The sequence below is a fragment of the Schistosoma mansoni genome, chromosome 1, assembly GCF_000237925.1.
Source record: "Schistosoma mansoni strain Puerto Rico chromosome 1, complete genome".
NCBI lineage: Eukaryota > Metazoa > Platyhelminthes > Trematoda > Strigeidida > Schistosomatidae > Schistosoma > Schistosoma mansoni.
Genome location: NC_031495.1, coordinates 20,039,653 through 20,051,998, shown reverse-complemented (window position 1 = coordinate 20,051,998; position 12,346 = coordinate 20,039,653). Strand labels below are relative to the sequence as shown.

The 12,346-nt window shown below is 36.3% G+C and overlaps 1 protein-coding gene across 1 annotated transcript; it reads left to right on the top strand.

The window, feature by feature from the left end:
- Window positions 1-2,014: 2,014 nt before the first annotated feature.
- Smp_101820 (putative lupus la ribonucleoprotein) lies at window positions 2,015-11,133 on the top strand (the record flags this gene model as incomplete). The annotated part of the gene is given in 11 exon segments (XM_018793588.1): window positions 2,015-2,107; window positions 2,141-2,512; window positions 2,517-2,723; window positions 2,758-2,851; window positions 2,889-3,124; window positions 5,018-5,379; window positions 6,886-7,069; window positions 7,674-8,338; window positions 9,477-9,933; window positions 10,204-10,356; window positions 10,829-11,133. Coding segments are annotated over 11 exon segments (2,934 nt in total). The 3' UTR covers window positions 10,940-11,133.
- Between the last annotated feature and the right edge of the window lie 1,213 nt (window positions 11,134-12,346).

Here is a 12,346-nt window from a genome sequence, read left to right as displayed (position 1 = left end):
CTCCGAATAGCTATCTGAATAATCCTTTCCATTGGTTTGATGACTACAGTGATTAGACTAAATGGTTGATAGTTGCTAACTAAGTCTCTACTCCTTGCTCTATAAACCTGCCCGATAACAGTATCTATCCTGTCTCTTGATAGTTTAGGCCTCCGTGAAGACATTTCAGCCGGAATCGTCAGTGGTTCGGTGATTACATCCGTCAGGGCTCTCATAATCACAGGATGAGTACCGTAAGAGCAACTAGACCTATCTGGTTCGAGATGTTCAAGAAATAGTAAGACAGTTCCTTTCTCAATAACCGCTAGATTAATCTACAAGCCACCATTCTGATTACTTGTTAGTCTTTTACTGTCGTCGGCATAAAACGCTCTGCCAAAATATTCTGATAAGGCTTCAACTTTTGCAATATCATTTCTTGCCAAGGTAACGGATATTTTCGTACCAAAAGTGGTGGAATATAAGAACATGCTTTTCGGACTATTTTCATAATTTCCAACCAATTGTTTTTCATATGATAGTCTGACTGATATGGTAAGCCAATCAGAAGTAACCTAACGAGAAGGCTAATGGATGGAAGTCAGGAGCGACTTGAAGGACAAGTGCGTTTCATTGGCTAGGGAGTGAATTGATTTCCTAAGCATGGTATAAACGGGGACGTAACTGAGCTGATTGCACCCATAAGTATAGATCATGCTTCTCTCATTGGTGGGGTAGTATTTACTGACCAATGCGTTGTTGCAACATACTCTTACATGACCGTTAGGTTCACCCTCCACATATTTCGGCAGGGTCCAACCTGATCATATACTGTGTCAGTAGTCCTAAACATGAATGACAAAACATGATCTCTATTTGCTAACTAGATAGGCAATGTCCTCGGTTTCATGAGTGATTACTAAGTCTAACAAAAGAGATTCTTTGTTCAAACCAAGGAGTATGGATTCGGAAACTCGCTGTTCTTAAGTACGCTCCACTATAGTCGTCAGGAGCCTACCATTAAAAGTTTTCAGGCTACCTCTATCCCGCTAATAGCAGGTGCATTAAAATATCCTGACATCATAATTCCGTTACTTTTATTCCGTACTGTACCGTGCTCTAAAATAAAACCGTCAAGACAGCAAAATTGGCTACAATAGATGATACCGAGTATAAGTATACAGCCTTCGAAAGTGAGTTCTCAGCCAGTGACTTTACAAATTCTACCATCATCAAGCTCACAAACGGGAACAGATATCTATCTAACTATTTCTATTACTTCTCAGGTAGTTTTATCTCAATAATTCCGTTGGATTTATGATCAAAACAGCTGAACTATGAATGGGCATCAACTTTTGTCTCTTTTGATCGGTAAAGTTAATTCATTGAAAAGTACTCAATGAAAGGGAGAGGATGATACGTACTTGAAGCCAATACACATTTTCTGACAAAGATTTCCCACAATTAATAGGGTGATAACCGTTTACAAACATAGAGTGTAGAATTTGCGTCATCAAAATAACGCTGGTGCTTGTCAGTAGACCTACAGATAGCCTAGTACATAAGAACTGATTAGGCCAGACTAATACTTACTTATTTATCCACTTCATATTTCTTTGATCTCCGAACGCCTAATAATCAACCCTAGATTTTAAAAAATTTTCAGAAGAGACATAGAAAATTTCATGAACTTCAGATCACAATTGACAGTGCATATGAAATTTCCAAGTAGACACATAGATGTGACTTAGTGACAAAGGGAACTATGAAAGTAGATCCCTTATATTTCGGTCATATGCGATTTTCAATGAGTCGAAGCCCTTACAATCTAGGGAGGCTTTGGAGGGGAAATAGATCGAATAGGGGAATGGTCAGGTTAATTCAGCTGCTATTCGTGACCTTAAAGGCCGTTTGGGACCTTGTTCTAGTAGCGCGTAATACGTTGTTGGCGTGTCGTCACGCCGTTTTTTCTAATGATATTGAATCGATCACAAAGCCAAGACCGTGTTCAAATTAGTTATTACAAACTACTGCAATGAATGAGGGACTTCTGAATGGTCTTCACATAGTGGATAACGAGTGGCCAGCTTTGAATGAGTTGAACAAAAATTCGGGAAGTACTAAAAGAGTATGTCTTAATGATTCCTATATTTTCAAATAGTTTGTTACTAGACTCAAATCCAAACAAAAGTGGAAAGATCTGCCCGTTAAGCTTACTTTTTCCAAAGTTCAAAGTTCACTTCCTTCAGAAAACGGGTATCATGTTTATAAGGATTTGAAGGAGGTGGACACATTTGAGGCTCCTGAACGCGCCGAACCTGTAAAGAGTGAAAATCTGGACAAAATCAGAAAGTTTCGAAGCAACTGCTCAAAATCTCAATGGTGTCTCTACGTCAACCCAAATTTTGCAGGAGTGGAGCTATGCTGCTTAGTGCCCCGGCCCGGATTTAGTAAGTGGATGGTTGTTGTAATTCATTTTAGACCCCCGCGTATTGTCACACTACCGTCACCACGTTTCTCAAAGCCAACCGTGTAGTTATGATACAAATGAATGCGTGGCCTGCGTATCTGAGAGGCTTTCCAGGATCAGGAATCAAATAGAATACTACTTCGGTGATAGGAACTTCACCCGCGACCGGTACCTTCAAGAAAAGATGACTATTGACGGATATGTGCCCTTAGAAGTTATATTGGACTTCCCCAGGATGAAGCAGTTAGATGCTTCGAAAAACCTTATTATTCAGGTAACACCACTTTCATTAGTTTATTACTGTCAAGGCTTGTTGTAACAGCAGTGTTGTAGAAATTGATGCTGATAAAGGACTTATCAGACGTCGGTTAGCTGTTTCTGAAAGTTATGGTGTGTCAGTCGGTAAGTTGAGTGTGGTTTAAATATGTTCAAAAATTAGGCTCCACAGTTCTACTCACTCAACATGCACCCATTTCCACCTCGATCACTACACTAAGTTCCTCGACATACACATCTGATGCACCTCCTTCAGATACTGCTAGTATGGAAGCGACAAACTCAGCATCCACCGTCGCAGGAGAAATAAACGATGTTAATTGGCTGAAGGTGGAACGTCGTCAACGAAGTCGTATCAAGACTCTGTCGTCATTCAATTCAAACATCCCCGTGACTACGGTAAGAATGCGAATTTTCCAAGGTGTATTAATAAATCTTCGTCAAAGCTAGGCGTCCCATACACGTACATACTATTCATGCCTTATACTTAGTTTTACCAATACAAGGTTTGGATGCAAACAAGCCATTGTAGAACAGTTATTTAGATTTAATGATAGCTAAACCAACACTAACTTTCAAAAAGATTTGTTTTGTTCCCAGTCAAAAATCGGTTCTCCTGTCTGTTTTAAAAACCAAAAATTCCTCTTCGACGTCAAGTCTCAATGCTCATTCATGGTTAGTCTGGTCTAAATATTCGCCTCCTAATCTTCTAAACTTTAACAAAGTCCACTCTGGAACGATTGTTAGTTTCTCGGTACATGATATATAAAGATAACACCAGTTTAATAACACTTAGTAGCGAGTGGACAATAGAAATAATGGCTTCCAGTTGAGACTTCACGGAGTATATATTTAACAAATAACCTAGTTGTGGCTCGTCTTTTTGATACTGTATGATACCAACAGTTTTCTGCAGATCGACTGGCAGTGATCAACTAAATATCACGACTTGCCTTACAACGTGTGCGTACTAACTCCAGATAATTTCAAAATATCTAGTTCATTATGTTTCAGAAAAGGTTCTCTGTGTTTTGATATCGAAATAATCGGTTATAGTTAAACTGAACCGATATCGGCAACGGATCACAATCCACGAGTATGGTCACTTAATGTTTTAAGCCTGATATGAAGATTACACTATGCGTTTGCAATATTTAAATCTGCAAATTTTATCACAAAATAGGTCTTAATTCCTACTTAAATCAGACTGCATCAAATCAATCGTCCATGTTGATGGGATACATTATTTTTCTTCCAAACTGTTGGCATTCAGCAGTAAAAGCTATCAGATAGTCAAAAGGCAAAACGTAGAAAGACAATGTTCTCCGTTTTTACAGTAATATCAGTGAACGTAAGTGGAGAGGAATACTCCATCCAAAAAATATACTGCATAACAAATAAGAGCAATCTCCCAAACGCAAATATATTTTTGATAAAATTTCCATCTAAAATCCAGGTTTTCCATGGTGGTCTAGCCTCAATTGGTTCAAGATCGCAACTATATAAAAACTTTTCCGTTTTTCACAATTCTGAGTTTTCGTTAAATCGGCTATTGATATTTCCCTGGATCTAGTCCCATTCTGATAGTCTGATGCTAGAAAAGCTTTGATTCCAGAGGTTCAGTGGCTGTAAGTTAAGCATAAGAAGTCCTGTGTAACATTCCATGCAAGTGTTGTCCACTTTAATACCATGTTTACATTTTAATTAAGAACCTTAAAATCTTCTGAAACAGCCAACATTTCGTTGTAGCGCAATTTATACACGGTATACTTGTCGCAAACCTTTAGGCCATGAACATAGTATATTCTTAGTATTCTCTTTTTACTTACCGTGGTACAAACTATGTAATTCTTAAAACCCAATTTTGGTTTATTTCAGAGCTTGGCCGTCTTGGCTTTTTAGGCTTGTGAAAAACAACCATTCATAATTTTAGTCAAACTATGCTAACTCTGGGCGGTCAAATAGTATCATTAGTCCTGACACATTAAATGTGATCCAAATCTCCATACATGGACCTCTTCTTGGTAAACAATTTTGTCGAAAGTCTGTACAGCTCGAACGTATGGGAATCAGATGTCTTCGTGCGTTGTCATGATACGCCAATGTAAATTATCAGATTTTACTGTTATTCAGATGTCCCACCAATAATGATACCGGGCAATTTTAGGTTTATCTAGTTATTCCTAATGACTATATAATCCTAAACAATCTTTCTTAACAATGGGACTTGAGTAACCAGTAATAGTAGCTCAAAGCGTGTTTATTTTTTCGTGCGTATTCCTAAATTTTTAGACAACCAGTCATCGTCAACGGAACGAATCTTCGTGTTCTGAGTTCAGTGATATTGATGAAGATGACCTTCTAAATTATCTAATTGTCATTGTTCCTGAAAGAGCGGGTGGACGCGCTTCTGATCAAAGCACTCTTAACGCGAAAGCACATGTATCAAAGCCATCTCGAACATCTGAATCGTGGATTGAGAAAGCCGATTTCGAATCCGGTTCATTAAATACTACGCCTTGTAACACTACAGCTGACAAGAGTCAAATAATGCATAGTGGATACACATCTTCTGAACATACTGCCAATTCTTCCCGCCTTTTAGCTAAACACCCGTCTGGTGATCGCCACCCCAATCCGGATCATCAGTCCCGGTAACTAATGTTATTTTTATGTACATGTTTTGTTACTCTGCTGGTATTTTCGACCTCCAGTCTGATCATGTCAGACGTTATTGCGATATCTGTTGCGAAGTAACGATAAGTATGGTATTAGTTTTAAACTAGTAGTTTCACATAGTGTAAAAATGTTTATTCATATTCATGTTTTTTGGTTCCTATGAATATTGACATGTTTTCGGCCTATTTTGAGCTCGCTTACTGATATAAAGTATTATTTATTTTTTGTCACTTCTCATTATGTACTCTCGTAGTTATGTGAATAGATGCGTATTTGTCTATGCGTCACATGAATATTTAACCCGGTTTTGTCGCTGACAAATGCTACCCATACGAAGAAAGGGACCATTTTGTCCATACCTCCCAAAAATTAGGAATATTTCTAGTTTTATATCAGATTTTATTACAAAATAATAGACGGTTCTTCATAAGTTTGTATTTTCCGGTTGTTATTCAGAACTGAATTCTAACCAGTCTTTGTTGGTGTATGTAAATCCGGAGCAAATATCTTAGTTACAAGCATAATTAGATTGTAGCCAGTAGTAGAATCCGAGACATGCGCTTTTTAGTATTCGGTACTCAGCTGGTTTTAAAGCAACTTGTATAGTCTCGATACATATTTAAACTGGGATCCCTATGCATTCTGTTGACAGTTCCCGACGAAAAGAAAGTCCTGGATTCTACGTTCAACGATGACCCAAATATACTGAAGTTATACGATGCCTAAATAAAATGTTTCCACGATAACTTTTAGGACCTGAACCACAGTGGAGTAGCTTTGCTATAGTTCTTAAACTTGAGTTATCAATCACATACATTGGAATCACAAATGTTTGGTTTCGAGTTTAGTATAGACGAGACTGGTTCAGCTCCTCAGTTATTAACGCCTTCACCTTCCGATCCTCAGTTCTCAGGTTAGAGCCTCGTCGAATAAATTTTCTGGAGGAAGCCAAATAGTGTCATTAGCAGTTGATGTAGCTCCGTGTTTAATTCATAAGTTGGTACTCATTAAACAAGATATACCACGGGAAATCAGACCGTTGATAAAGACCTATTTTTAGTCTGCAACAATCTGCTATTCATGAAAAGAAAGATCAAAAGTAAATATTTAGTCTTCGAGAGGTTGATTAATTACTGAATATAATTTTGCATTGTGTAATTGAATGGTCGCTCAGTAATAGTGACCCTGATCAGTCAATTGTAAATGTATCACAATTCCACAGAACGTTAATTGCGGCCTAAATAGTCCAGTGGTAACATTTTTGACTGTGAAGGTATGTGACACCGAATCGAGTACGCCAGGAAACATAAATCCTCCCAAGATTACAGTCACACTTTACTGACCAGTACCTAATAGCACGAAATCGAGATCCAAGATTTCCTATCGACTGCCTCCAATTACCACATTAATTTGCAGTTTTGTCTTCTGCTTTCTAACTGATAATATTTCCCTACTTAGTTGAGATATTTTTACTCATTTAGTGCCAAGATTCATGCAGATATGCTACAAAGAATTCGACTGGGACTTGAGGATTATGAACAAAATGTGAAGCGCGAACGTTACACCTCTATTTGTGAACTTGGTTTTGAAGATGATGTTGAAGAACCGAATAACTCACCTTTATCTGATAATTCATCCAGTCAATCTCTTACTCGCTTGGAAAAAGTAAGTTCATTTAATTAAACGGAATCAAATAATTTCATCATACCCACTTTTTACAACTTTTTAAAAATTTTCATCAGCTTCATTACCTTAATAAGTGTACAAACACTAGCATGTTTTGTGTTATAAAATTTATCGGTCAAATGAAGTAAACCGTATATTGTCAATCTCATCTTTTTTCGCTCGTATACTCAAAATCTTTGATATGTCCTCAAAGATTGGATGTTAATGCGTAATGTGAAAATAATCTCACCTTTAATTTCTAGTTGATCACTAAAATTTTATCTTGGTAATTCACGTATTATGATATGCGATCTTATGTCATGAGCGATATATATATATATATATATACCCTCTTTGCGATCAATTTTTAAAGTCATGTTCGGGTATCCAAACGAAGGAAACTCGTTCTATCCTGCATAGTTGACTCGAATTAAAAAGTACAGTGACGCTAAAGAATCGCCTGACTATACACCTCATTCTTAACAGTGTTGTAATATCTATTAACGTGCTATAAACTGTGCTTCTAATATTCATATAGCTGTTAACCTATGAATGGTTTATTTAATTAAATGGATTAATTTTTCCTGTTTATTCGTCCCAACAGATCAACCTTGTTTCGCCAGAAGATTTTGTCAGCCTTAAAGAAGCTGCTGCCTCCGGTTCAACCGAGAGGCCAATCTATGTTCCTCATGAAAATGTCAACATCTTAGAAGACTCACACTTGAATTCAGCTCGATTAGAAAGAACTAAAACTCAGTCTGTTGCGAATTCCTACCCAACATTTCCTTTTTATTTTCCTAACGTGTTACCCCCTGAACCATCACAACTGGTCGCTAGTTCCTCGTGGATTCCCTCATATCCTGTCCTACCACTTTACAATCCCGAAGTACTGCCATGTTCGTTAGATATGGGGTCATTAACACCCAGTCAAGTTGAACAGCAGTTGGAAGCAGAAAACGCAGTGGCAGCTCTAGTTGCTGAAGTTTCCAGGGCTGCCGTGGCATCCGCTTCTCAAAGTCAAAAACCTATGATAACTAACAAACCTAAAAACAAACATACCGCAAAGCGTCGTATGACCGGCTTCTATCCCGCAAAAGTAGGATCTACTGGTGCTAGCAAACGAGATGAATTAGATGTCGGATTCGCGTTTGATCTTTCTGCCCGACCTTCAGCCAGAACCACAAAAGGTCAAACCTGCAATGCTACTTCATATACTACACTTGAAGACAGTCGTAATCGAACTCCGAAGACACTAATATCCATGGCAAGGTATATGACTAGTATTTCCCAACGAATAACTTATTTTTTATATATACTGAGCCCCCAATATAGTCTTGGAAAATCAGTTTTAAGTAACATCTTCATAGTTTAGACCGTCTTTGACGATATTCAATCCCTTTCATATAGAACTTTTAGTTTTTGTTTTCGATAACGAATTTTCGGAAAGAAACGTGCTTAATATTTGTTATTTGACTCAGCTCGTTTTGTAGGATATGTACTAACAAATAATTGACGGTCTGGTTAACATTTTGACCTATAAACGACTGTAAAACACAAGCTATCGTTTCTATTAAAAGCAAATGTAAATCTGATATATTGCTTATCGGTAATCCATTTTTGCACGTAAAATTATCAATCCGTCATACTCTTCACTTGTTTTTTTCATTATTTGACTCGTGAAAGCAATGTTGCACAAAACCAGTTCATTTTTAACAAAATATCTAGTATCGAATAATACCTGTATCAGTTTCTTTTTTTAGACGTAAAGATGTAAATGTACTTGGTGTATATCCATGTTAAGACTGGTCTTGTATCATTCTCAGTGACTTCAGTAATCCTAAATATACACACTTCTAATGCAGGCGTTAAAAATATTTCTAAGCATATTTATATTTTTTGTAGCCCATTGACTTAGGCACTCGTTTTAATTCAATCGTCAAACAATTGTCTGTCCACCAACTTTTCGACGGTACAATGTTCTCATATAGCTATACAAAAAGCTAAGTTTGAAGTTTCGTACAAAAATACATGTTGTCGTTATATCACATCTCTTTATCTTCACAAGTGGAAAGTCATACTTCAAACAGAAGTGACTCACGTCAAGTTGCTTCATTTTTCAATATTGCAAGTACAACAATTATCCTTAATAAATGTATTTCTCTAAATACTCTTATTGCTTAGTTCACAACCACCTCAGCCTCAGTTGTTTCATGCCCCACGGCTATCTTCAATCATAGTAGTAATGACATACCAAGTTTGTTATATTGTCTGTTACTCAAAACCACTTTCACATAAATTATCTTGATTGTGAATAAAATGAACATGCACTACCCCCATTCGTTTAACGTTACGTTTGTACTTTTTTAGTAGAATTTTTCACCATAATTTTTTATCGTATTTCTGTTAGTGATGTTAGTACATCTGGAACTACTGTGATCATAACTACCGAACATGCAACTGATGAAGATAATAAGCCAAGTTTCGTACCAAATGAACCCGTAAAAACTAACCAGTCCCAGTTTTCTGTTCATAAACAAACTCCTTATACTTTCGGAAATCATATGAGTCAATCATATCTTCGAGCTAGCGGTTTAGCATCTCGTGAGTATTTCCGATATCGTGCTGCTTGTCTGGCAGATCGTGAAAAATCAGGTGCAGGACAGTCACAAGAAATGAATACATTGTATAGGTTCTGGTCATTCTTTTTACGAGACAACTTCTTTCATGGTATGTACAAGGAATTCAAACGGTTGGCTCTCGAAGATGAAGCATCTGGTTATCGATATGGATTGGAATGCTTGTTTCGATTTTACTCGTATGGTTTGGAACGTCGTTTCAAATGGTCTCTTTATAAGGACTTCCAGGTAAATTTTGTAGTGCAGTTTACATATCTGTTTTTACCTTTTTATGATTTTGAACACTGCTTCAACTTCTTCATAAGGAAACTATTTTACATTATTGTCACATATCAAACTTTCAAAATAACTTTATATGTCATAATCGGCTTAATCATATTACGTCTCGTGTACAAGTAATTCCCTCGAATTCACACATTTATGCATATAATACGTTTCTTGGACATTTGCACTCTTCACTTTCCTCTTGCTAACCCGTAGTTTTCATTTACCCTATAGGAACAAGCCTTGAGAGACTACAAAAACGGACATCTATATGGGTTGGAAAAATTCTGGGCTTTCTTACATTACAGTGGACGCAAAGTAGAAGTCAACCATGCACTAAAAGAGTTACTACAGAAGTACAGGACCATTGAAGACTTTCGTGTCAATGTAAGTTATCTACAGTTTGATTTTTTTCTATTTTGTATAACCTAGTTCCTCTTATTATAAAGTCTACAGATTGTTAAAAAAATCTTGTGACAAGTGAAGCTACTTGTTTCTATACTGTTTATGTTCTGTTTTTAACTGTATAACACTTTAATTAGTTATAATTTCTGTCCATTTGTTATAACGTACAAATATGTTTTTACTATGCAATAGAGCTGTCAGGGTAGAGTTAGCTATTCATAAAGAAAACTATCATTATAACATCTAAAGTTTGTAAAATTGACTTTCTAAAATAAGCCTGCTCCTGATTGAAACTGACATACTTGGTTAGGGTTAGTGAAGAGTAGTACTGTCTGTTGTTTCAAATGAAAAATAAAAACCTCAAATGTTCGTTGTATGTGAGTAAATAAACGAAGCCTTTTCCACAAAACTGCACAATTCACGAGTTTTCTTTCTTATTGTTTTTTTTTATCAGTTTGAAGTTCCTGATGGATTTTTTGGTTATCGCAAAAGACTTCCTTCTACATCAGCTTCTGTGCCTCCAAATACATCCTCCGATTTCTCTACTCAGCCCACTTCTGTTTGAGTTCTGTGTTAATTATTATATTCCCACTTCAATCAGTTGGATGACCGATGTTCTAATTACTAAAGATTCCTTTTTCTCTTTGTATTTAATTAACTTTCTCACTAAACGTATTATTAAACAGTTTCCAGTAATTTCAGACAACACAGTGATCTAATGCGACTCACTATCAGGACACTTGAAATTTATTAGTACTCCCATGGGTTATGTGGGGTAAATTAATATTTACCCCTGACCAATATATTTTTATTTAGAGCATTTTTTCAATATGTGGCTTCCACTGTTGGAACTTTGTGTTTAAATTTTTGTGTACACATTTTTTTTACTTATGTGATAATACCACCGTACATTCTTTATTCTAAAACTTATAATTTTTTTTGGAAAAAAGTAAATCCTTAATGCGTAAATAATAACAGTTACAATGTAAAATGATGCTATTTTTCCTTACAAAATGTAAGGTTAAATTTGGCTTTTGTCTGGTATTCGTTTAAATACATAGCTATTGCACATTTTAACTTTTTAGTGTTTTTCAACATCATTGCAGAGGTCAATCTTCAGGTATATTATCTTCCTCTTGAGAGTTGTTTTGATAATTGTATCATGACAGCTATTGGATGTAAGTAATTTTGTAAATCGGGCCTTCAAATACCCTATTATTGTGAATGAACAGCTCTATCTCATTCCCACAGACCTTTGGTAGTCCACACCTTATATGCGATGTAATGATTCAATGTTCCATTATATTTCAAACTAATTTTAGCTAAGGTTTATCACAGGTCGGGAAAAGTATTCGTCACTAGATAGTAATACTGAGTGGACTTCATATTTTTCGTATCAATAAAACGTATGAGGCCTACGAGTAACTCGCTAAATTACACTTTTAAAACTTATTTCACTCTAATTTGAACAAAGTATTTTTGTGTGAACTGTGGCTTAATGCTGAGGCGAAAACTGTGCAGTCCCGGAATGTGTCAGTCAAGTATTGATTAGCTCTAGTAGTATACTTCCGAATGGGAATAATTTCATTTTATCCAACGGTCTTCACAACGGACACACGATCTCTTTTAAGTCTAAAGATAAAGCTTGAAATGTTCAGCTGACATTTTGAAAATAAAACAGTTCTATGGAATAAAATCAAAATAAATTAAATGCAAATATATAAGGTACCAATATGTACAATTTAGAAAATATTAGGCCTAAGTAGATGTGTCGTGATGTAAATCGATCTAAGTTGGAACAATAGTAGTTGTTTATATGGGAATGGATAAGATTACTGTTGATCGTCAGGTTTCTAATGATGTATTAAGAGAGTTTCACGGTAAGCTGCTGATAGCAACTCTTGAATTAAATAGAAGATTACTTGTCGACAGTTGTGATGAACTTCAGTAAGTCCATTTCAGTGGCGTACGT